Source organism: Chionomys nivalis, chromosome 13 (assembly GCF_950005125.1).
Source record: "Chionomys nivalis chromosome 13, mChiNiv1.1, whole genome shotgun sequence".
Classification (NCBI taxonomy): domain Eukaryota; kingdom Metazoa; phylum Chordata; class Mammalia; order Rodentia; family Cricetidae; genus Chionomys; species Chionomys nivalis.
The window spans coordinates 27,686,621-27,713,767 of record NC_080098.1 but is presented as its reverse complement, the minus strand read 5'-3'; the positions used below and the strand labels follow the sequence as shown (position 1 = coordinate 27,713,767).

General features: G+C 36.1%; 2 protein-coding genes across 4 annotated transcripts in view; both read right to left on the bottom strand.

Annotated features, from left to right (window-relative positions):
- Positions 1-27,147, bottom strand: part of LOC130885468 (aldo-keto reductase family 1 member C13-like) — a 288,678-nt gene that overhangs the window by 245,070 nt on the left and 16,461 nt on the right. The gene's annotated exons all lie outside the window — the stretch shown is intronic.
- Positions 1,194-11,833, bottom strand: LOC130885474 (aldo-keto reductase family 1 member C13-like). 3 transcript variants are annotated; one of them, XM_057786976.1, is made up of 9 exons: positions 11,750-11,833; positions 8,888-9,052; positions 8,362-8,482; positions 7,252-7,325; positions 6,750-6,872; positions 5,581-5,690; positions 4,822-4,987; positions 2,508-2,590; positions 1,194-1,236 (listed from the first exon to the last, which is right to left on the bottom strand). In XM_057786976.1, exons 1-9 carry the CDS (start codon positions 11,831-11,833, stop codon positions 1,194-1,196), a joined length of 969 nt encoding a protein of 322 aa, XP_057642959.1. The 3 variants fall into 3 exon arrangements, with proteins under 3 accessions (XP_057642959.1, XP_057642958.1, XP_057642960.1); XM_057786975.1 differs by having other exon boundaries at positions 7,252-7,329; positions 8,366-8,482; XM_057786977.1 differs by having other exon boundaries at positions 2,511-2,590; positions 7,252-7,329; positions 8,366-8,482.

Here is a 27,147-nt window from a genome sequence, read left to right as displayed (position 1 = left end):
GTGATGTAGAGACTAATGGAGATGGGTTAAGTTATGATATAAGAGCTAGCAAATAATAAGCTAGACCTAATGGGTCAAGCAGTGATTTAATTAATACAGTTTCTGTGTAGTTATTTTGGGAGTCTGGGGGGCTGGGAACCAACAAGCAGCCTTCTCAAAACAGTTTCTGTACACAGTCGACTGCTTACTAAGAGACTATATGTCAGTTAGCCTGGGTTACATGATTTTTCTGATGTATACATAAGGAAAACTTGAAGCTTCCTAATCCAACATATTTTTGACACTGTAATACTCTAAATTATCAGGAATTCATAGACCACATTCCATCAATGCAACATAATATTTACAAGTATTTTATATTTATTAAAATTAAAGTTAGTTCTGTTTTTTGTTTCCTTTAAAACATAATGCTAGAAATAACTCTCTGATGTGTCATTGAACTAAATATGTGAAAATCTCCTTTTTGTCTGTAAGATGTAATTATCTTTAAAGAAAAAAAGAGAAAAATAAAATTAGTAAAAAACCCAACCTTGGCATCATTTCTAGGTAGAGCTATGATTAATTCCCTCCTCCTGATGTTTCCCATCCTGACTTATAATGGTTCTACTAGGCTGATTCTCATGTCACCTCTTTAGCCTAACCTATCTCAGGAATGCCCCACTCACCAATTCCAAGATTCTAATGCTAAGCAGGTAGAGAAATCTTGGGTATTGCTAGTCAATACCCAATGGTCCCATGTGTGTCTCATGTTCCTGATTGAGAACCACAGAAAGTGTGCAGTGTTTTCTTGTTAACTCAGGGATAGAGGACTGCTGACTCAGAGAAAACTGCTAAGAGTCATTCTATGGTCTGGAAAAACCACCTACCCCAAGTCTGAAATGTTTATAGAATGGAAATCATCATCTCGAAACACCAACCACAGACTTCCAACAAACCAGTTTTCTATCAAATTATCTTATTTTAAAATAATAAAGTATCTTTTGAGGAGAAAATGTTATATTTATTTTAATTCACAATGAAAATCAAATCCCTTTTCTTAAAGACCATTAGCTGGAGCTTCAGCTGAACGTGACTGTTACTAAGCAGCCTAGGTTGACAGCAAATGAGGCATCCACCAAACCGCATCCAAATCAAATCACCAACAGCACTGTCCACAAACAGTAATTTCAGGCAGTCATGATTAGGTCCCCATGTTAATATTCCTCAGAATATGGATATTCAGGGTGGTCAGCAAAACTAAAAGAAATAAAAGTAAACACACACTATTTGATCTATTTCTACAATGTAAATTGTTACATCTAGGAAGGCACCATCAAGGTGTTCCCATTTTGTTCCCAAATCAGTTGCTAAAAGTGATATACTTAAAATCATTTACAAACACGTATAAGAAATGTTTTTAAAATATAAATGCATGCACTTTTCTTAATGTATGTCCAGTTGCCTAGAACCGAACACACAAAGACCCGTGATTGTAAATACTCATCTTCCTTAGCTTAATCTATGTACCAAATCAATGAAGAGTCAAAAATCCTTTGCAACTTCAGTCCCCAAAGAAAGAGAAAAGTATAAGCCATCTTTAGTCCAAGGTAACTCTACACATTGATGAACGCAAAAATATCTTAATGTACCTTAAAATATCATTTATGCCTACTACTTTCACTCCCATTTAATTAATAGTAGCGCATTAATTACTTACTCATTGCTCATTCTATAAAAAGTAATGTATTAAACTCAGTTAGTAAAAGAATGTCCTCCATAAAATGGGCATCCATGTCTAAGGAGATAACTGTATAATTTATAGAACTCTAAATAAAAATAACAATCCAAAATATGCATTGATAAAAACCATTACTTGCTAAAGTGTGGCAAGAATTATTCATTACTTACAACAATGACTCATCACCAAGTTATATCTCTCCTTTGTCTTCATTCTGTTCTTTACTAACAGAAATCTTAATAATAATACATATATATATACCAATTTTACATAGCATTATAGATTTCCTAATCCTCCTTCAAACATTATTATATTTATTTCTATTGAGAATTAAAATTATAACAACCAGAAAATATAGATAGATGACAAACAGACATGCAGATAGATAAAAAAACAAAAAGATAGATCAATAGATGAATATATACATTGATGTATACATGCAGGTTTCATTTATAATATAGCCTATATCCAATATCAAATTTTGTAACCATAGATCATAAAGGGAAACTAAAGATCTTTTGGTAGCTATTAATTCTCAAATACAATAGTGTTTTGTCCTGAAGGTTCTTTTCTTACTTTAGACTATGACTTTCAAAACCTTCTCTATGTTTTAGAATGACACATCCACATTTTCAAAAACTCAGAAACAAGTACTATACTAACTATCTTCATGGAAAACTTGCTACAGATGAATAGGACATTAGGTTTCTGAACCATCATGAATGGAAAAGCAGGGGAGAGACTTGGAAGTGAAACAAACTGAGGTGAGGTGTTTATTAACATTACTTACCACTTAGTTGGAAGATATCGAACATTTCTGTTCAGGCCATCTAGGGTTTTCATATCCTCAGGAGACAACTGGAATTCAAAAACCTTCCAGAAAAGTACAAAGGTTTTAATATTTGAATGAATCAGATTTTTGTCTGAAAATCAGTGTCAGTAGAACACATCTCTGAAAACAATGGACATTGGTTACTAAAACATTCATAATTAATAAATACCAAGTAAAAATGAAGGAAAATCGCTTTGAGATATATTAAAATTACATAATGCCTCAAACAAGAGGAATCACAAAGACAGTTTGAGGGGGGAAAAACAGTTGATATACATAGTTTTCAAGAAATCTAGAGCAAAATTTCAAAATGTAAAAAATCGCTCTTTTCAACATTTTGCAAGTCAAGATTTACCCAAATTCTAATTATAACATGTTTGTGTAAGGACAAAAGAGTTGACTTAAAAAAGAATCTTATTTTAATTTGAGACATTTTAACTTCAAAATGATTTTTCACTAACAGTTCACATCTTAAACACATGCAGTGTTTTAAAAATATGGAGACAGAAAAGGTGGAGAGAAGGACAAGAAAAATTGTCAGCAGTTTAATAACTGCTAAAACTAGCAAGACACAAAATTAGGGTAGTGAGAGAAAATAATGAAACAGAGAAAAGAACTCAAAAATGCAATTATTCTTAATAAATCACTTAAAATTACATATATCTTTCTGGATCCATATTTTACAACTTATAAAAACTACATTTTGAGAACAGTTTGGGGGGTAATAAGACAAAGCTTTGGTAAAATAATAAGGGAAACTCTTGCCAGACAAGTGAAAAGATGTGATGGTCAACCACATAGTAAAAGTATAAGACTGTAAAAGATCCCTCCTTTTCATGAAGTAATAAGAAGAGAATGAAAACAAGCAAAATTTAGGAGAAGGCAATTCAGCAAACTCTTCTGAATCTGCCTAACAATCACTATTGATACTGTGCAAATACAGCAAACATATAACCCGTATTTTTTGAGAAAATATACCATCTTTTTATTTATTACCTAGATTTACAAGTTATTGCATTTTCATAGTTCTACACTTGAACTACCAGTGTTCATTTATGTGTGTGTGTGTATATATATATATATATATTGCTTTTAAATAATCCATATATATCATTTTTAAATTATCACATGTATCATGTTATAGCATATATATTTATATATGATAAATACTACATATATTTAATATATGATTTACCATATATTTATGAAACATATATCTATCATATATATATATATATATATATATGATATATATAAATTTAACACATCATTAACTACTCACCCCTGCTCACTTTTGCAGGCATTTATTACAAAAACTGTGCTTATTCTCCTTCTCCAGGACCATTTCTAGGAACACCAGCAAAGCTTGCCTACAGCAGTGAGAAAGTTGTAGTTGCCTGCCAGGCTTAAGTATCAGAAGTGCCTTTGGTTCAACTGCTGCTCTGGTTTTTATACCAATTTTTTAAAACAAATTTATTCATTTACTTTACATCTCTAGGACAGTTTCCCCTCCCCGTGTGCCCTGCATCTCCTCTGTTTCTGTTCAGAAAGAGGCAGGCCTCTGATGGGTATCAAGAAAGCATGGCATATCAAGTTTAGGAAAGACTAATATTCCCTTGTATTGGGGCCAGGCAAGACAATGTACTCATTTACATGTGGATATTAGCTGTAAAGTAAAGGACAACCATGCTACAATTCACAGACCGACATAGGCTACATAACAAGGAGGGGTCCAAGGAGGGATGCATGAATTTCCTGGGGAAGGGGAAAATGAAGAGATCTCACTGGAGTTGGGTGGAGATGGACACATGAAGGATCAGGTTTGGGGTGGATAGTGGGGAAGAGTATTGAAAGAGATGACTTGAAAGGGCCAGGCAGAAACCTGGTATAAGGGAAACTCACAGGAACCTAGAATTAGAATACCTGAGCATACAATGAATTAAAAATTAAACCACAGAAAAGTCTAGAATCAAAATTGCTCAGTCCAGATCCCCCATTTCAGAATATAAAGAAGAGGTCTATGTGAAAGGGGTATGTAGTACTTGACTGACAAGGCAAAGCAAGTTCTACATCATCTCCAACACTAAATCTATCAAGTTCATACTGCTGTTTATGTCATAGACAAAAGATTTCTCGATGCACCTGAAAGTTCAGATGCATAGAAAATGCTGGAAATATATAGGCTTGATATAAAAAAAAGTGCACAGAGATTTGAAGGAAACAAGCATACGGAAGATACTAATTAACAACCCTAAGGAGCAGAGCTCTTCACCTGCAAATTCTCTTTCATCTCATTTTCTTTGAAACTCTGGACCACAGGCACGACCCCACGCTGAATCAGGTATCGCAGAGCAATCAGGGCAGGGCTTCGCTTGTTCTTTTTGGCCACATCACAAAGAACTGGGTCATGCAAGAGAACTGGAGAGTTCTGATCCACCCTAGTAAGAAAGTAGAAATGAGCCCCCGAGGCCAAGGTTTTGGTTTTGTTACGGTGCTTCAACACACAGTAGAGGACTCATTCTAGAATGAACATGATGGTTACAGATAAATGTCACTTGGACAAGGTCCAGAATCACCTGAAACATGGGCTTCTAGAATGACTGTGAGAGATTACCTTATTTTGAAAATTGATGTGGGAAAACCCATTTTAATTATTGGTGTGACCATTTGCCCAGATCCTGGACTGTATAAATGGAGAAAATGATCAGATCATTAGTGTTCATTTGTCAATCTCTGCTTCGTGATTGCAGTGTGAAGGACCATGTGCTTCCATCTCCTGACTCTCTGACTTCCTGCTTTTATGTTTTGAACCATAGAATTGTGATCAGTCCTTTCTACCTGAGGTAGTTCTTGTCCGAGTATTTTATTAGAGCAACAAAAAAGGAAATTAAAATGTCAGGGCTATGTAGAAGTCCCTGGGCCACAAACTTCTGCTTCACATGGTTCTTCTAAAGTTCCCTCTCTCCCTGAGAACTGAGTATCATGATGCTAAATGACAGTCTTGCTTCATGAATACTCTTCATCTTCTTACCAATCTTTATATCGTTGGGTTCCCAGGGCACCATAAGCAACCAGAACAATGTCTTTTGATTTGCAGTAATCGAGCAGCTTACTCTGGTTTAAATAAAGATGACATTCAACCTGTGGAAGTATATGAGAGAAAGACATCAGATTATATAAAATGCTCATATTATGACAAACTAAAACTTAAAGCCAATAAAGTAGAAAATCATATGCAATATCACGTTTGAATTTAAAAGATCAAACTGTTGCATTTATTCTTGAAAGACAAAAGAATTAATTTTGAGGGATTCTGGTAATAGCGTTTTCTTGGCAAGCTTTTGTTTCAAAATCATACTGAGTGGTCAGCAAAGCAGTTAAGTAAGTAAAGATACCAGCTGCTAAACCTAATAAAATCATGAGGAAGGAATGTAATAGGATGGTGAGAAGTTTAAGCTTCACATAAGTCCTGACCACTGGCTGTTTTTTTTTTTTTTTTAATTTGAACTCGGTCTTTCAAGAAAGTATCCCAAGCTCACTCATTGTTCTTAGTTGGGGTAGAAGATTAATTTTCCCTGGCTTTAACTTCTGCCTGTTAGACCAACTCAGAACTTAGACATTCTCACAAATACTTTAATAGTCCCAGGTTAAAATTAGAATCTCCCATGTCTTTTGAAAAAATGGTACTGTTCTCAGAATCTTCTTTGTTGTAATATGGAGCGGCGGGGCTGCGTCCCCGGCACCCGGCTGCCCGCATGGCTTTACCCAAAATAATTAAACGGAAACTGTATTCTTTTAATCACTGCCTGGCCCATTAGTTCCAGCCTCTTATTGACTAGCTCTTACATATTAATCTAACCCATTTCTAATATTCTGTGTAGTACCACGAGCTGGCTTACCAGGAAAGATCTTAACCTGCGTCTGTCTGGAGTGGGAGAATCATGGCGACTCCCTGACTCGACTTCTTTCTCCCAGCATTCTGTTCTGTTTACTCCACCCACCTAAGGGTTGGCCTATCAAATGGGCCAAAGCAGTTTCTTTATTAATTAACCAATGAAAGCAACAGATTAAAAAGAGATCACTCCCACATCACTTCTTTTCCACAGTATGAAAATCACTTGGGCAGAGGGCAAATGAACAAGTGTTAGTAGTACAAGTAAGCAAAAGCATGAAAGATGAGGAGAGAACAAGAATCCTTACCTGATTGCACACAGGCCTGTATTTAAGTCCTGGCTTATTCAGGATTCTCTCTAACTGCTTGTGGTTAAAGTTGGACACCCCAATAGACTTGACCAATCCTGCATCCTTACACTTCTCCAACGCCTGGTGATGAGAAAGGGGTTATGAAATGCCATACTTGTAAACTGACTACATCAATATAAAGAGAAGTTATAGCTGTTACAAAGAAAACTGTCTAGAGCTAGACATATAGTTCAATATTAGAGCAATTGCCAGTGTGCACAAGGTCCTAAGTTTGATAAGAGACATTAAAATAAAAAAAAAGGTGAGAAGGGGTACATTGCCCAGATTATCATGGGACTTGAATATGAAGAAGATAAAGGTGATAATGAAGAATAAGGTATCAGCCAAATAGAAATTTATAGGATTTCTCTTGAAAATAAATAAATTTCTATACCTATGGGAAAATAGATTGATTCACCCTCCCTCTGCTTGATTTATTTTTCCTTTGAAAAGTACTCACCTCCCACGTGGCACAAAAATCCACTGTGTCCAATAATAATTTCCCTTGTTCATCTACTGGAAAATCATTATCCCCTGGCTGGAAAAGAAATGCTTGTTAAGAAAATCTCACAAAACAGGTGTCTCACCAATAGTAATGTTTTTAAGAATATCTTGAAGGAGATGGAGAGATAGATCAGTGATTAAGCAATGGTTTCTTGTTGTAAAATGTTATTTTAAAGTGTGTTACGTTTGTTTATGCTGTGGAACATTTATTTAATGATGTATTGTATTCTTTTGTCTTTTATTTTTTGTCTACTCCTTCTTTCAGGAAAAAAAGGAAAATGTTTCATACTCACTGAGAAGCCCAGTCATTGCATGGCCTTGAATGCCAGCAAGAATTTATATCAATCCTGTCCCAGGATAAATAATAAATATGAATGCCTGTGGGCACAAGGGCAGGCATGTGAGCCAAGGATGGCCAATCAGGACTGTGTGCAAGATTGATTATGATAAGAAAAGATAAAGAGAAGCCCACTGAGACAGTGTGCCTGAGCTAATAAGAGCTCACCAAATCCAGCTGAACTGGGACTGAACGAGCATGGGCTCAAACTGGTCCCTCTGAATGTGGCTGACAATTGGGGCAGACTGAGAAGCCAATGATAATGGCACTGGGATTTGTCCCTACTGCATGTACTGGCTTTTTGGGATTCTATTCTATTTGGATGCATACCTTCCTAAGCCTGAACGGAGGGGTGATGGCCTTGGACTTCCCACAGGGCAGGGTACCCTGCCCTCTCTCTGAGAAGTCATAAAGAGTCAGTGACCCTGAAGCTGAAACTCTCTTGGGACCATGCTTGCCACCAAGGGAGAAAATTGGGATAAGACCCAAGCAAATATCCAGTAATACTAATAAATGTTAAAGATGTGTAAATACAAGATTTTCTGGAAGTTACTTCTAATCTGTGATTCTGACCATTTCTTGAATACCTCATTTCATAAACTAGTAAGCCCTTTGTGGAACCTACTCAGAAGTTTAATAGCAAAAAAATATATGAAATTGTCTCAACCATCCATAAAAATGATATCCATGCCCCATGAAAAAAATACGTACACTTGACAATACAATCACCTACCTTCAATGGTACTGGGTAATGTATAAGGTAAAGATCAACATAGTCCAGTTGCAGTCTTTCCAATGATTTTTTCAAACTAGGTTGGACAAGTTCTGGTCGAAGACAAGTACCCCAAAGCTGCAGAAGTTGAGGATTAGAAGTTGTGATTAATTAATACATTGCCCAAACATGAATACTTGTTTATCCTGATACTGAACTATTTTTTGTACTTGAAGGAAGGTTATAATCATTACCTCTAATCCAGAATTTACTTAACTCATACTTAACAATGTGAACTTGGTTATATATTCTTTGTCATTGTTAACTCATTGAATAATGAAAGGATATTACTCAAGAAATAAAACACATACCACTAATAACATTCAAAACCTGAATTATTTTTCATAGAGATTATAATTGAAAATTACTTTCTCTCACTCATTTATACAACAGACACCTTTAACCAACTTCTAATCAAGTAATATAATTTTACCTTCCTTATATTTTAATGATTTGCACACTTGCATGCTATAAAAACTCTACCTTTGTAGTGATGAACAAGTCTTCTCTCTTTACGCCAGCTTTAATCTTGCTTTGAATGGCCTGCCCTACTTCCTCTTCCACGTGATATGCAAAAGCAGTATCAATATGGCGGTACCCAACACTTATAGCTAGGTTGGTGGCCTCCAGTGACTTGCTATTGGGAACCTAGAGGAACAACCCAAAGAGGTATTTAGAGATATGCATTCTGAAATGAGTGAGCCTAGATGGGAGTTTACTATACCAGAAAGAATTTGGTCTTTCAAAGTCACCCTTAGACCACTAGGCAAGAGCCTAGTTTCCTGATCCTTGAAAACCCACTTTTTATTCTATAGAACATAAGGAATTCTACAGAAATATTGTACATGTCACAGAAAACTAAGACTCTTCATAGAGTCATTGTTTGCCTATATTTTGCCCCACATTGGAGACAATGAGCAAAGATCTACTTTCTTGGGGTCTTTCCTGATTAATAGCAAGACTTTCACAATCAAAAAAATCTCTTTATACCTATGCAATTATGGTTCTTACTGGCATTGATAAATGCCAAGCTCATACTGGGTTCAAATATTTGCTTGGAAGTCACACTCAATTTACATTGTGAGGTTACTAAGCAAAATAAACAAAAAGAAGTCTGCTTGGGACAAAGCACAATTCCATAGACAATCTTCCTTGACTCCAGCTAAGACACTGTCACATAATCATGAGACAGCAAAGATCTCAGATACCACACAACACCAAGTTAGTAATAAGGATTTGAACAGAGAACAGTATCTTATGTTAGTCTTTGTGTATATCCATATTTTTTGTCTGCGAGAACTAAATACAGGCAGAGAAAAAAAAACCTACTCTAGGAATATATTCTCCTTAAAATAAATTGTGAACATCATATTGGAGATTTTTCATTTGGGGTGTCAGCCCATTCAACCAAAGATAACTTGCTGAACAAAGATAGGATTGAAATTAAATCTAAGAGTATTGCCTTGACTGTGAGATTTGGATAAAGATATGATAGTTCTTTATTAAAGAATTTAAGGTGTAGACTAGGGAGATGTCTCATTCAATAAAGTGTTTGCTAATAAGTCTCAGGATCCTAGTTCGGACCCCAGCCATTACGTAAAAGGAGACTATGGTATGGTGGCACACACGTGTAGACCCAGTGTTTGTGGAAACAAAGTCAGGGTGATCCGTGAAGCTCATGGACTGCAAGTCAAGCTGAATCCCTGAGTTCCAGATACAGTGGAACACCCTACCTCACGAAAATAAAGTGAGAGCAGTTTAGTCAGACTTTTACCTCTGGCATAAACACACATGTGCACAAACACACAAACACATATGTAGTCATACAACACATATAAAGGGGTTGAGAAGAAAGTCAGACTACATTTTTTATTATTTTTATTATTTTAAGAATTTCTACAATTATCTTTCATAATAAACCACAGTGACTGAAATTTTGCCTGGTACCACCTTCTCTGGTACCAGCTCTGACAGAGTTAAAAACAAAGTCACTCTATGAGTTACCAGCACTGAAGTTTTTAGCTGGACCCTTGACTTGTTGCTGTCTTTCTTTCTTTCTTTTTTTTTTTTTTGCCACCTTGAAAAGTAACTAATCCTGTATGTATCCAGAATCATCTAGGTAAATATAAATAAATCTAATAGGAAGAAACTGGGTGAATTTGAAGTTAAGGGAAATGGGCATTTGTCACAGAATTTAAAAGTTTCAGGAAGTTTACAAACAAGAAATTCCCTCTAGGTTAAGAAACAGTACAACTTGATAGTTTCAGTTCAGGAGACCACCATGCTCTAAAGCCAACATGCATTAATAAAGACCAGTAATTCACATTTATGTTTACCAGGTCCTCTTTCCCTCAATAATAAGGATATATTATAAATTCCAGTAAGTTTCCTATAGTTCAGAATTTGTACATAGGGGACCTTACTTAGCTCTAGTGCAGCATTCGCTGTGTAGTGCAGAACACAGCTACTCCAAAACAAAACTGAAGTAGCCCTCCCTCAAATACTTGTATCATGCATTACTACAGGGAGACACCCTGAGTTACCACACTGATTTCCAAGGATCTTGCATTCTTCGAAGAAAATAACATGCTGTGGATTGTAGACATAAACAGAGAAGTCCCTCTCACTGCAACCAAGAATGCTGATAGGCAATCTGGTGACTTTCTTATCTTCTGTCAAGTCAAGAAACATAGACATAGGAAAAGCACAGTGCCCAGAATTGTTAAGTCATGGATATATCCCATTAAGCTTGGAGTTTATAGCTTGAAGATTCATTTCAAGTTCACTCTTGGAGTTGACATGCCCCAAACCAGAACAGTAAACTCACAGGGAGGTCTGGGCCTGAAAAGCAAATGCAAGAAAAAAGACTCGCCACATTCTGCTAAGACCAGAGAGCCTAGTCTCCAGCAAGAATAACAGGAGAACACAAACATTTTTTCTCTCTATTCCTGAAGTTCAAGATTGAGTTATAGTAAATGTCCCAATGCCTCTGAGGCTTGTGCCCTTTAGCTCTATCATATAAAACAGTAACACCCATGCTCAAAAAAATGTTTGAAGAGTTAAACTTTCTCTTTTTTCTCCTGCATCGCTCCTGGCTTGCCAGGAGCAGGGCAAGCATGAATAAAGACACTATTCTTACAGAATCATGACTCAGTCTATCTAAGGAAACAGATTAGTCTCCTACCCACGGCCACCAATTGTATCCACTGCTCCAACCTCTATTTAACAGGAATAATAAACAAGTGTAGTATCAATAACACACTGATTTATGTCAAGTCTAACTATTTGCCTTCTTGTACATGGAATAGCTCTGGCCTGGAAATACTTAGAATCTTATATCCTTACCTCTTGGGATTTACAGGTTCCAAAACCCAGGGCATGAATGAAGTGACCATCGTTTAGTTTGACAAATTGCTGCTTGGAACTCATGGTCTGTCACTCCTCTGCCTAAGCACGTCCTGAATCTTCTGATGCCTTGAAGGGGAAGTTGGTAATCATCATATATCAGCTTCCTATGTAATGGCTAACAAGTGGCACTCCCATTCTGGTGGTTAACCATTCCTACTTAGTGGCTAATGTTTAAATTTTACTACACCCTAGCTAATGATGATTAATGGTGCTGCTACTGTTAGGCTAATGGTTAAACAATATTGCTCTATACCTACTTTGTAATACTGCTATTGCCTGTCTAATGGTCAGTCAACAGAATGGAGTCAGTAAAGTTAAATCATTATGTCACATGTAAGAAGGGAATCACTCATTTTCATATGAAGGATGAATTTTAAACAAATTACTATATACTGATAAAGTATTTGTTTCCTGTAATGGTCTCTTTATTATTGCATATATTGTATTTGGGGAGAAGAGATTGATTGAATAATTATACTATTTCAGACATTTATTGTCATTTAGTCATTATGAAGCCTCTACTTGGCCATGTATTATTGAAAATAATTAGCTGACACTCAACATAAAAACATATTCAAAGAACAAAGAAGCCACAATTGGACATGTAAAAAAATAATACTCCACAATTAAATTTAATTAATAATTAAAATATAAAAGGTTAGTCTTTCTGAAATTTTTTTCCTGTATTTTTCCATTATTATTGCCCAAATACAATCCTGAAATGCATAAAGGGGACAACACAGAATAGTGCATCATGGTTGATAAACCATTGACAACTGCTGGGTATTATTTTATAACAAGCAAAGGGACTCAGACATTTCTATAGAACTTGTTTGTTAGGTAATTTTGAAATATTTGTGTATATGTGCTAGATGTGTGTTGCCAGGTACTATTTGTTCATTCTCAGCCGCTCCAACCCAAAATAATCCCACAGAAACTATATTATTTACAATACTGTTTGGTCAATAATTTAAGCATATTTCTAGCTAGCTATTTTTTCCTAAAATAACCCCATCTCCATTAATTTGTGCAACACCATGAGGTCGTGGCCTACTGGCAATTTTCTGAGCTCTCCCGCAAAGGCATCTGTCTCTGGCTACATGGCTTCTCATTGACTCCACCTTCTTTCTCTATGTATCTTTTCCAAACTGGCTCAGAAAACTGACTGTAAGATGACTCATTAGATATAATCCCAACCAGTTTTATCATGAAAAAAAGATGATCATTAACAATTACAGTATTAACACATGGGTCCATAACTGATTAGTGTTATTTGGATTGTAATTTGGTTTTCATTGACTCAACAGCTTAACATTCATGTAGAAGTGAATATGTATCTTTTTCTTTCTGTGTGTGCCTCCTTCCCTCTTTCCTTCTCTGTAATTTATTTATTCTTCTTTCAATACAGAAATCCACTCAGTGTCACAGGCTAAATTTCTAACAAATTCCTGCTCTCTTTCAGACCTTATCTCAACGGAATATTTAACCATATCCTTGCTTTAGTCAATATTCAAAGCCCTTTGAGTTCATAGAACTTGTCATGTTTCCCACAGAAAAAAAATTGGTATTTAGCATCAAAGATCTAGCCCATGAGATTACTGAATCTAAGGATGTTATTTTATTTTAACTTCCCAAGAGAGATATCAAATTTATTTGAAAATATCAAGACATGGTATTGGAACTCTCAATTTAAATTTCATGCTAATATTGACTATTTTATTCAGCTTCCTTCTCCCTTTAATATTTCTTTGATATGAATAAGTGATTTCAAATAATTTTATACCTTTCTATTCTGTTTACAGGTCAAATGTCATCCTTATCTTAACCAGAGCAAGCTGCTGGATTGGTGCAAGATGAACGACATCATTCTGGTTGCCTACAGTGCTCCGGTAACTCCAAGATATAAAAATTGGTAATAAGAACAGCAGAAGTTGTCTCTAAGTCACAACTCTTCATTCTACAACAGTCAAGTTTCTGGAATTCACTCTCAGTCAAGGTGGGGTTACATTTTATGTTTAACTTTAGAGTTTTCAATTGTACAAAAAGTTTAATAAACTAAGAAGTACATGTCTTACATAAATTTTCAGTCTTTAAATAGTTGTATTTTATTATTTCTCTATAAGACTATTTCAGAATAACACCAATCAGTTATGAACCCATGTGTTAAAACTGTAATAGTTACCTCCATTAATTCTCTTATTTCTCTGTTAGGTTTCTGTCTGATTGACCTGTCCATTGGTGAGAGAGTGTGTTGAAGTCTCCTACTATTAGTGTGTGGGGATTGATGTCTGCCTTGAGTTCTAGTAATGTATCTTTTACATAAGTGGGTGCTTTTATATTAGGGGCATAGATATTCAGGATTGAGACTTTATCCTGATGAACTGTTCCTGTTATGAGTATAAAATGTCCATCTCCATCTCTTCTGATTGATTTTAGTTTGAAGTCAATTTTGTTAGAAATTAGTATGGCCACACCCACTTGTTTCTTAGGTCCATTTGCTTGGAAAACCTTTTCCCAACCCTTTACTCTGAGTAGATGTCTTTCTTTGTGGTTGAGGTGTGTTTATTGTAAACAGCAGAATGTTGGATCCTGTTTTCATATCCAATCTCTTAGCCTGTGCCTTTTATAGGTGAATTGAGTCCATTGATATTAAGAGATATTAATGACCAGTGGTTGTTGACTCTGGTTATTATTTTTTTGTAGTAGAGTTTGTGTGTTTCCCTTCTTTGAGTTGTGTTGGTGAAGGGTCGCTAGATGTCTGAGATTGTAGGCAATGTTGGCAATTTTGGATTCCTTGTGTTGTGATTTTCCTTCTATTACTTTCTGTAAGGCTGGAGGTAATGAATCAAATGGACTTAACAGACATCTCTAGAACATTCCACCCAAATAGGAAAGAATATACCTTCTTCTCTGCAGCTCATGGAACCTTCTCGAAAATTGACCACATACTCGGTAACAAAGCAAACTTCCACAGATACAAAAAAAATTAGTAACCACCTGTGTCTTATCAGATCACCATGGATTAAAGTTAGAATTCAACAACAATGCTAACCCCCAGAAAGCCTACAAACTCATGGAAACTGAATAGTCAACAACTGAACAACACCTGGGACAAGGAAGAAATAAAGAAAGAAATCAGTCTTTCTTGAATTTAATGAAAATAAAGACACAACATACTCAAACCTATGGGACACTATGAAAGCAGTGTTAAGAGGAAAGTTCATAGCATTAAGTGCCCACTTAAAGAAAACGGAGAAAGCTCACATTGGAGAATTAACAGCACACCTGAAAGCTCTAGAAAAAAAAAGAAGCAGACTCACCTAGGAGGAGTAGAAGACTGGAAATAATCAAACTGAGGGCTGAAATCAACAAAATAGAAACACAGAAAACAATCCAAAGAATCAATGAAACAAAAAGCTGATTCTTGGAGAAAATCGACAAGATTGATAAACCCCTATCCAAACTAATCAAACAGCAGAGAGAATATGCAAATTAATAAGATCAGAAATGAAAAGGGGGACATAACTACAGACACAGAGGAAATTCAGAGAATCTTACTATAAAAGCGTTTATGCCACAAAACTGGAAAATGTAAAAGAAATGGACACTTTTTTAGATAAGTACCATATACCAAAGTTAAACCAAGACCAGGTGAACAAGCTAAATAGTCCTGTTAGTCTTGAAGAATTAGAAGCTGTTGTCAAAACCTCCCTTCCAAAAAAAGCCCAGGACCAGATGATTTCAATGCAGAATTCTACCAGAACTTCCAAGAAGAGCTAATTCCTATACTACTTAATGTATTTTACAATATAGAAACAGAAGAGTCATTGCCAAATTCCTTTTATGAAGCTACAGTTACCCTGATACCAAAACCACACAAAGACTCAACCAAGAAAGAGAATTACATGCCAATCTCACTTAAGAACATCGATGCAAAAATTCTCAATAAAATACTGGCAAACCGAATCCAAGAACACAATAGAAAAATTATCCATTATGATCAAGTAGGCTTCATCCCAGAGATGCAGGGCTGGTTCAACATACGAAAATCTATCAATGTAATCCATCATATAAATAAACTGAAAGAAAAAAACATATGATCAATTCATTAGATGCTGAAAAAGCATTTGACAATATTCAACATCCCTTTATGATAAAGGTCTTGGAGAGATTAGGGATACAAGGTTCATACCTAAATATAATAAAAGCTATTTACAGCAAGCCAACAGCTAACATCAAATTAAATGGAGAGAAAGTCAAAGCCATCCCACTAAAATCAGGAACATGACAAGGCTGTCCACTCCATTTCTCTTCAATATAGTGCTTGAAGTTCTAGTGATAGCAATAAGACAACATAAGGGGATTCGAATTGGAAAGGAAAAAGTTAAACTTTTGTTATTTACAGATAATATGATAGTGTACATAAGTGACCCTAAAAACTACCAAAGAACTCCTACAGCTGATAAACACCTTTACTAATGTGGCAGGATACAAGATTAACTCCAAAAAATCAGGTGCCCTCCTATACACAAAGGATAAAGAAGCAAAAGTATAAAGAAGCAGAGAGGAAAATCAGAGAAGCATCACCTTTCACACAATAGCCACAAATAGCATAAAATATCTTGGGGTAACTCTAATCAAGGAAGTAAAAGATCTATTTGACAAGAACTTTAAGTCTTTGAAGAAAGAATTTGAAGAGGATACCAAAAAATGGAAGGATCTCCCTTGCTCTTGGATTGGGGGGATCAACATAGTAAAAATGGCAATTCTACCAAAAGTAATCTGTAGATTCAACGCAATCCCCATCAAAATCCCATCAAAATTCTTCACAGACCTTGAGAGAACAATAATCAACTTTATATGGAAAAACAAAAAACACAAGATAGCCAAAATAATCTTATACAATAAAGGAACTTCTGGAAGCATTACCATCCCTGACTTCAAACTCTATTACAGAGCTACAGTATTGAAAACAGCTTGGTATTGGCATAAAAACAGAGAAGTTGACCAATGGAATCGAATAGAAGACCCGGACTTTAACCCACAAACCTATGAACACCTGATTTTCGATAAAGGAGCTAAAAGTATACAATGGAAGAAAGAAAGCATCTTCAACAAGTGGTGCTGGCATAACTTAATGTCAACCTGTAGAAGAATGAAAAAATAGATCCATATCTATCACCATGCACAAAACTCAAGCCCAAATGGATTAAAGACCTCAATATCAATCTGAACACACTGAACCTGATAGAAGAGAAAGTGGGAAATACTCTACAACACATGGGCACAGGAGACCACTTCCTACGTATAACCCCAGCAGCACAGACATTAAGGGCAACATTGAATAAATGGGACCTCCTGAAACTGAGAAGCTTTTGTAAAGCAAAGGACACTGTCAATAAGACAAAAAGGCAACCTTTTTGACTGGGAGAAGATCTTCACTAACCCAGCAATAGACAAAGGTCTGATCTCCAAAATATATAAAGAACTCAAGAAACTAGACTTTAAAATGCTAATTAACCCAATTAAAAAATGGGGCACTGAACTGAACATAGAATTCTCAACAGAAGAAGTTCAAATGGCCAAAAGATACTTAAGGTCATGCTCAACCTCCTTAGTGATCAGGGAAATGCAAATCAAAACAACTTTGAGATACCATCTTTCACCTGTCAGAATGGCTAAAATCAAAAACACCAATGATATCCTTTGCTGGAGACGATGTGGAGTAAGTTGCTGGTGGGAATGCAAACTTGTACAACCACTTTGGAAAGGGTGTGGCAGTTTCTCAGGAAATTCAAGATCAACCTACCCCAGGATCCAGCAATACCACTCTTGAGAATATACCCAAGAGATGCCCTATCATACTACAAAAACATTTGTTCAACTATGTTCATAGCAGCATTATTTATAATAGCCAGAACCTGGAAACAACCTAGATGCCTTTAATGGAAGAATGGATAAAGAAAGTGTGGAATATATACATATTGGAGTACAACTCAGTGGCAAAAAACAATGACATCTTGAATTTTGCATGCAAATGGATAGAAATAGAAAACACTATTCTGAGTGAGGTAACCCAGACCCAAAAAGATGAACATGGGATATACTCACTCATAATTGGTTTCTAGCCATAAATAAAGGACATTGAGTCTATAATTTGTGATCCTAGAGAAGCCAAATAAGAAGGTGAACCCTAAGAAAAACATATAGTTATCCTTCTGGATATTGGAAGTAGACAAGATTGCCGGGCAAAAATTGGGAACTTGGGGGTGGGTGGGATGGGGGTAAGGGGAGATGGGGAGAGAGAAGTGAGAAGGGGAGAGCTTGGGGGAATGGGATGGTTGGGATGGAGGAAGGGTGGATATGGGAGCAGGGAAGTATATATCTTAATTAAGGGAGCCATTTTAGGGTTGGCAAGAGACTTGACTCTAGAGGGGCTCCCAGGTGCCCATGGAGATGTCCCCAGCTAGTTCCTTGGGCAGCTGAGGAGAGGGAGCCTGAAATGGCCCGATCCTATAGCCATACTGATGAATATCTTGCATATCATCATAGAAACTTCATCTGGCAATGGAAGGAGATAGAGACAAGACCCACATTGGAGCATCGGACTGAGCTCCCAAGGTCCAAATGAGGAACAGAAGTAGGGAGAACATGAGCAAGGAAGTCAGGACCGCGAGGGGTGCACCCATCTACTGAGACAGTGGGACTGATCTAATGGGAGCTCACCAAGGCCAGCTGAACTAGAACTGAAAAACATGGGATCAAACCGGACTCTCTGAACGTGTTGGTCAATGAGGGCTGACTGAGAAGTCAAGGACAATAACACTGGGTTTTGATCCTACTGCATATACTGGCTTTATGGGAGCCTAGTCTGTTTGGATGCGCCCCTTCCTAGACCTGGATGGAGGGGGAGGACCTTGGACTTCCCACGGGGAGGGGAACCCTGACTACTCTTTGGACTGGAGAGGGAGGGGGAGGGGACGGAGGAGGGGGTAAATGGGACGGGGGGGGGAAGAGGCGGAAATTTTTAATAAAAAACAAATAAATAAAAAAAACCTGTAATAGTTAATGATCATCTTTTTTCTTGATAAAACTGATTAGAATTATATCTAATGAGTCATCTTACAGCCAGTTTTTGAGTCCTTTGACCAAGACTCATTAATAATTGGGGAATTCCTACTTTAAGTAATATTGAAAATGACTTTTTCCGCTCATCCTAAGTTTTTGTGGCGAGGATATAGAAACACAACTTTATCCATGATGATTACTGATATGTCCTATGGATATACATTCTAGGTGCTTCAATGACACATATTTAAATATTCTAATGATCAATTTTACAGTATCATCTCTGAAATCTGCTCAATTTCTTATCAGACCAAAGGCACTTCCATCATCTCTGTGGTACATGTCAGCTGCTCTTACCCTCTCCGTGTGGAATTGATTATCGAATCATACTAATTTATGGCTATAGGAATATCAAACCTCTCATTTCCTTTGCACTGTATCTGCATTCAGGACTCAGACAATATTTTCTCAAGAATTTCTGTATTGTTGTAGTAAAAGAAACACCATTTATACTCAGTGGAAAACCATTACTCTTTTTCAAGCTATCTATAATTCTGTATAAGTTACAAAAAGTAGTGCAATATAAATGAGGTTAATCAAGTAACTTCTTCTTAACCTCTTTTTATTATATTACTATAATTATATTTTATTACATTATCATTCTATTACATAACTTTTACTTCAAAGTGATAGAAATAGATCTTGCCATAGATTGGCAAGCAATCAATGGTTTCTGTTCTTATTAAAATGATGAATCATTTTTATCACTTTCATGCTGCTATGAGTAACTTCCTTGGACACACAACGTTAGTCTCATAACTGACATTTCTTCTATCTCTGAATCTAACAAAGCATAGCCTGTATGATTATCAGCTAGTGAATAATTAATGGTTGAATAAAGCTGACACTAAGATGTTATCATCTGCTTTATCACTTAAGAGTAGTTTTAACTTTTTATTAATTTTTAATTTGGTGTGTATGTGTTCTCACACATACACTGCATGTGAAGGTCAGAGGACAACTTGCAGCCATTGACTCTGTCCTCCTACCGTGTGGGTCCAAGGATCTAATTCAAGTCACCTGGGATGGCAGCAAACACCTTTAGCTGCTGAGCCATCTTTCTATCCCCCCAAAGTATTCATTACTGTCAGACACATAACTGGACTTGCCCAATTCAAAACAACACAAAATCAGTTTCTGTTTCCTTGAAAGTTTGCAGTAAAAAGAAGTGGTTGTCTTCTTGTTTCATAGAAAGGTGTATATATTTGAATTCATGGCTCTGTTCTTTCTATGTGTTAAGTTCCAAAAACAGTGTATTTAAACAGTTCATTTTTTCTTCCTCAGTTCTATTAAGAAATAAGGTTTGTAAAAGAAAGGACACATGTCGTATGAATTATCAGAAAAAAAGTTTTCAGCTTTCACCTCAGTGTCCATATCTGTAGAAATCATAAACTAGAAATAGTCTTCAGGTGCATTGTGCATTGTTCTCCCTCATTGCCAGTTCAAGACTCATCCCTGCTTTCCATTCTTCAATGAGTATTAACATGGAGGCCTTTGCCATGGCTTCTGTTAGAAGCTCTTATGAGTGATCCTGATAGCTGGACACATAACCTTCAATCCATAGTGCTTAGAAACTCTCCCTGACTTTGGGCTCTTTCTATATATCAAGGAGCAAAAGCATTAAATTTCAGTTCATTTATGCAAATAAATAATAATGGTTTGCTTCAGCCTCACTTATTCATGTTTATATATATATACATATACATATATATATATACCTTGAATGCTTTACCTCTTCCTGCCGTCTTAATACCTCAAACTGATTTATCTGATTTACATATTCGTGAGCAGTGTTTAAGAGATAACAGCTCTTTATTGACCTTTCTAGAATAGGTATGGATAGAGTACTCATCCTTTAGGGAAGTTTCAGTTAGTAAGGATTGATCAGTAAGTGTTTCTCCTGACCTTCAAACACCAAGAAAATGCATTACATGTGGTCTTGAAGGCAAGATACACATAAGTAGAGCAGTAAACAGCCTAAGAAACTCAAAGATTAGAATGCCAAAAAGCTGGAGAATGCAGTCTCTGTAGAAGGCTTTGAGGAAGCCAAAAGGGGAGTTGCTCTGCAAGGGTCTTGAGTTCCCTAGTTTATAAACAGATCCATTGTACCAGAGGATGGAATTTGTAGATGAGACATGAAATTCCAACTAAACTCTTCTGTGTCCTGATTCCAATCTGCTCAAAGACAGTGTACCCGGGTTCCCTTCTGTGGAAACAAGCAGTTCTCTTGTTTTTTTCCAAAATACTTTAGGAGACCCATATTTTAAAATGTTTATGGATAAATGCTAATGATCTATTGGTATTGCCTGTTATATCAAATATATATATATGCATGTATATATATATGTATATATATACACACACAAACACACACACACATATATACCTTTATTAAAGGACCTAAGGTGTCAGTAGATTTGCTCATTCTATTTGGATTACATAGTCTCATACAATACCAGAGGATTATGTAATGTCATAACATACATTTTATCAAAAATTTAACTTATATTATCTGAATCAGAGTCCCTCAGAAATAAACAAGCTTGCCATGCCTTGATGGTAATCTGAGCTGATTTTACTCCTAATCAAAATATCCAGTGATGACTGTGATCTTTTATGCTGCTTAATGTTTTCTAAAGACACTCTGGAACATAAACACGTCCAAGCTCTGGATAACTGGACCACACACAGGGATCGCTCTGGTGCCATTCTCTAGTCAAAGTCACATGTCTTTTGTAATGAAACTCCACACTGGTGGTTTTCTCAGAGAAGAGATATACTCCATGACTAGATGCATTATTGTAAATGGTGAACCAACTGTATTTTCCCACTGTATCTCATATCAGATGCCAATGATATGGTCAGACTATCACTAGAGAATTCTTGCCTAGTCTCTATGGCTTGCCTATGTGATGTATGCTATGAATATGTGTTATTACTATTGGTTAGGAAAGAAGCAACTTTGTCCTATGGCAAGGAAGAATATAGCCAGGCTGGAAGATATGTATATCTTCCACATATATAGATATTGATATTTATAAAGATATAGGAGTCAAGGAGATGCCATGTAGCTGCCAAAGAGTAACATGCCTGTACCAGTAAGCCACAGCCAATTGGTAGTATACAGATTTATTGAAATGGATTAATTTAAGATGTAATGACTAGCTAGGAATATGCTTAAGCTATGGGCCAAAGAGACTTGTAGTTAATATAGTTTCTGTGTGATTATTCAGGAAACAGACAAGCAGTCTTCACCTACACCTATGAGGACTCAATAATTAAGGCCTTGCTAAATCTGTATTGGTATAATAATACACTCATTTCCTCCCACCATGTTTTTTAAAAGTTATTCTATCTTCTATAGCATGAATTATATTACGGAGAACAGATGACATCCCAAGTCTCAATGTCAACACATTGTTCAAAGGAACCCCATTGGATCTTTATGGGACACCTGCAAACATGTAACGCCACTTTGGTAGCCCTAGTGTCTTTGCAAGTGGTGACATAGTTAATAAGCTTGAAGACCCATCTACTCTGATCCATTGAAAGATAGTAAAATAATTTAATTCAAGGCAACACCAGAACAAAGATAAGAAACGTCTAGTAACGCTTCTCTAATGTCATCTAATAAATGTCAATCAAATCAAGAAATGATCAAGGAAGAAATTCTAACACTTTTTATGATGGCCCTCCCCAACTACACTTCCATATTCATGGGAAACCTGGTGATTGTATATACGTCCTCTTTCCTATGTTGTTAGTACAACTCCATGGAAGAGAGGCTCTAAAACAAGAGGCAAGTGTTTTAAATGTGATGTGGATTCTTCAAATTCTCTTCAAATTCTGTATATGTGTTGCATGAATAAATCTGTTTTGGCCAATGTATTAGCAGAGTAAAGCCAGATAAGAAATCTGAACGGACACATTTAGAGGGAATAGGTGGAGGCAAGGAGACACCAAGCACTTGCTGAAGGAGAAAGATGCTGCCGGATCCTTCCTGGTAGATCATAACATTGTTGTGATACACAGATTAATAGAAACGGGCTAATTCAAGATGTAAGCTAGAAATATGCCTGAGTCATTGGTCATGCAGTGTTGTAATTAAAATACATTCTGTGTGATTATTCGGGTCTTGACAGCCAAGAAACAAAAGAGCAGTCTGATTACAAAATAGTGCCTCTTGTCTGAGGCATGGATCTACATAAGACCTAAATAAGCTTTAAAGAAAAGAGGGCTTCCAGACACACAAAACTGGAAGCCAAGCTTTTCTATAGCTGCATTTTTTTCAGATAGGCTCAGTTTGCTAGAAGAAGTGCAACTGTATAATGATAATTACTGAAGTGTATTTTCAAGACTGTCTCTGCACTTCTCTGAATCTTTTGCATACATGACATTATCTCTTTTGAATTGTTAAGCTATCTTTCTTCTCCAGCTTCCTTTGAAATCTAAGTCTGTAGTATTACATATTATTTGTGTTGATATACTTCCATTTAAGTTTTAAATCTGGAATTCAATGATTTGCTTGATGACTTTAGAAATTGGGGCAACTCCTCAGAGGTTATAAGCATTGTCTATTTTCTCAGGTTGACAGATAATCTCGATAAATGTATATTGAAAATAACATTTCTTTTTTTACAGCAGGTTTTTTATTTATGGTTGGCTTCAGATCACATGAAAATCCTAGATGACCTGGACTGAAATTTATGGTACTTTCCTGCTGATATGTAAGTAACTTCCATAACTTTTGTAATTTTGATGGTTCTCTCCTAAGGAGAGTATGTTAATACCCTGTCTGTCAAATATTACCTCAGTATGAAAAAGTCAAAGAATACTTAGAGCCAGACAAGGCACAGATGTCTAGAATTCTCTTTCTAGACTCAGTCAGAGTTTTCTGTTGGACACAGCAAAAAAGAGGTGGGTGCAGGGTCACTTGATCAGTTGCACCTGTTCCTCCTGTATCTGTGGCATGGAATGTGCTGGGAGAGCCCACATCATTGCCGAGTCTATGTACTACCTGCAGATCTGTGTATTCTATGGCTCTACATTCTGGGTATTTCAATGCCACATATTTAAATATTGTAATGATCAATTTTACAGTATCATCTCTGAAAATCTGCTCAATTTCTTATCAGACCAAAGCCACTTTCATCACCTCTATGGTATATGTAAGCTGCTCTTACCCTCTCCATGTGGAATTGATTGCTGAATATTACTAATTTACTGACTCTAATAATATGAAACCTCTTATTTCCTTTGCACTGTATGTTTGTTCAGGACTCAGCCTAACATTTTCTCAAGAATTTCTGCATTGTTGTAGGAAAGGAAACACAATTTATACTCAATGGACAATCATCACTTTCCTTCAAGCTATCTATAATTCTGTGTAAGTTGCAAAAAGAAGTGCAATATAAATGAGGTTAATCAGGTAACTTCTTCTTAACCTCTTTTTATTATATTATTAAAATTATATTTGATTACATTATCATTCTATTTTACTACAAAGAGATAGAAATACTGGCAAGCAATCAGTGATTTTTGTTCTTATTAAATGATGAATCATTTTATCACTTTCTGCTGCTATGAGTAACTTCCTTGGACACAGAACATTAGTCTCATAACTGACATTTCTTCTATCTCTGAATCTAACAAAGCATAGCCTGTATTATTATCAGTTAGTAAATAATTAATGGTTGAATAAAACTGACACTAAGATACTATCATCTCATCATCTACTTTATCACTTCAGAGAAGTTTTTAACTTTCTTTACTTTTTAACTAGGTGTGAATTATTCTTACACATGCCCTAGAGGACAACTAGCAGCCATTAATCCTGTCCTTCTACCATATGGGTCCAAGGATCTAACTCAAGTTACCTGGGATGGCAGCAAACACTTTTAGCTGCTGAGCCATCTCTCTATTCCCCTAAAGTATTATTGTTGTCAAATACATAACTGGACTTGCCCAATTCAAAACAAAAAAATATTAGTCTCTGTTTCTTTGAGAATTTGCAGTAAAAAGAAATGGTCGTCTTTTTGTTTTATAGAAAGGTGTATATATTTGAATGCATGACTCTGTTCTCTCTCTGTGTTAAGTTCCAAGAATAATGTATTTGAACAGTTCATTTGTTCTTCCTCTGTTCTATTACGAAATACAGTTTGTAACGGTAAGAATACATATCGTATGAATTACCAGAAAAGAAACGTTTTCATCTTTCATCTCTGTTGCCATATCTGTAGAAATCAAAAACTAGAAATAGTCTTCAGGTGCATTGTGCATTGTTCTCTCTCATTGCAGGGTCAAGGCTTATCCCAGCTTTCCATTCTTCAATGAGTATTAATATGGAGGCCTTTGCCATGGATTCTGTTAGAAGCTCTTGTGTGTGATACTGGACTCTCATATGCTGATAGCTGGACACATAACCTTCAATCCATGCTGCTCTCCCTGACTTTGTGCTATGTCTACATATCAAGGAGCAAAAGCACTAAATTTCAGTTCATTTATGCAAATAAATAAAAATAGTTTGCTTCCGCCTCACTTACTCCTGTGTATATATTGAATGCTTTACCTCTTCCTGCCTCATTAAGACATCAAACTGATTCATCTTTTTTACATATTCATTTACAGTGTTTAAGGGATAACAACTTTTTATTGACATATATAGAATAGGTATGGATAGAGTCTTCCTTCTTTTGGGAAGTAGCAATTAGAAGAGATTGATCAGTAAGTGTTTCTCCTGACCTTCAAACAATAAGAAAATGCATCACATGTGGTCTTGAAGGCAAGATACACATAAGTAGTGCAGTTAACAGCCTCAGAAACTCAAAGATTAGAATGCCAAGAAACTGGAAAATGGAATCTATGTAGAAGGCTTTGGAGGGAGTCAAGAGGGGAGTTGGTCTGCAAGGGTCTTGAGTTCTATAGTATATAATCAGATCCATTGTATCACAGGATGGAATTTATAGATGAGAGATGGAATTCCACCTAAACTCTGCTGTGTCCTGATTCCAATCCATACAAAGGCAACATACAAGGGTTCCCTTGTATGTTGCCTTATTTTTTCCAGGATACTTTAGAATACCCGTATTTTAAAATTGCTTATGGATAAATGCTAATGATCTATTGGTATTGCCTGTTATACCAAAATAGATATAAAAAGTGTATGTATACATATACATATACACACACACCTATCTTTATTAAAGGTCCTACCTGCAGGTGCCAGTGGATTTGCTCATTCTATTTGGATTACATAGTCTCTACTCATACAATAACAGTGGATAATTTAGTGTCATAGCACACCTTTATTAGAAATTTAATTTATATTATCTGAATCAGAGTCCCTCAGATATAAACAAGATTGTCATGCCTTGCTGGTAATCTGAGCTGATTTTACTCTTGGTCAAAATATCCAGTGATGACTGTGATCTTTTGTGCTGCTTAATGTTTTCTAAAGACACTCTGGAACATAAACACATCCAGGCTCTGGATAACCGAATCACAGTGATCACCTCTGGTGCCACTCTCTAGTCAAACTCATGTGTCTTTTGTAATGAAACTCCACACTGGTCGCTTTCTCAGAGAAGTGATATACTCCATGACTAGATGCATTATTGTAAATGGTGAACCAACTATATTTTCCCACTGCATCCTACATCAGATGCCAATGATACGATCAAACTATCATTAGAGGATTCTTTCCTAGTCTACATGGCTTGCCTATGTGATGTATGCTTTTTTATTTTACCTTCGGTAGGAAAGAAGCTATTTTATCCTATGCAAGGCAGAATATAGCCAGGTTGGAAGAATATACAGATTAATAGAAATGGATTAATTTAAGATGTAAGGGCTAGCTAGGAATATGCCTAAGCTATGGGTCTGATAGTGTTGTAGTTAGTATAGTTTCTCTGTGATTATTCAGGTCTGGGCAGCCAGGAACGAATGAGCAGTGTTTGCTTACACCTATGAGGACTCAATTATTACGGGCTTGTTAAATCTATATTGGTACGGTGTGCTGCAGATATTATAAACTCTCATCACTTTATCAGTTTCTGTCTCCAAATAAGGTGTACAATAGCGTTTTAACCTGCTTGATCATCCTCAAGAAGCATATATATTTGGAAGATACACCATCTCTTTCAGTAAATACTTGCTCTGTAGATGATAATCAAGTAAATAATCCCATAAATGTATCACCCTGGTAACTC

Coding starts and splice junctions, on each gene's coding strand:
- LOC130885474 (XM_057786976.1), bottom strand. CDS start 11,833: ATGAGTTCCAAGCAGCAATTTGTCAAACTAAACGATGGTCACTTCATT. Junction 9,053..11,749: donor GAACCTGTAAATCCCAAGAG/GTAAGGATATAA, acceptor TTGTTCCTCTAG/GTTCCCAATAGCAAGTCACT. Junction 8,483..8,887: donor ACTTGTTCATCACTACAAAG/GTAGAGTTTTTA, acceptor CAACTTCTGCAG/CTTTGGGGTACTTGTCTTCG.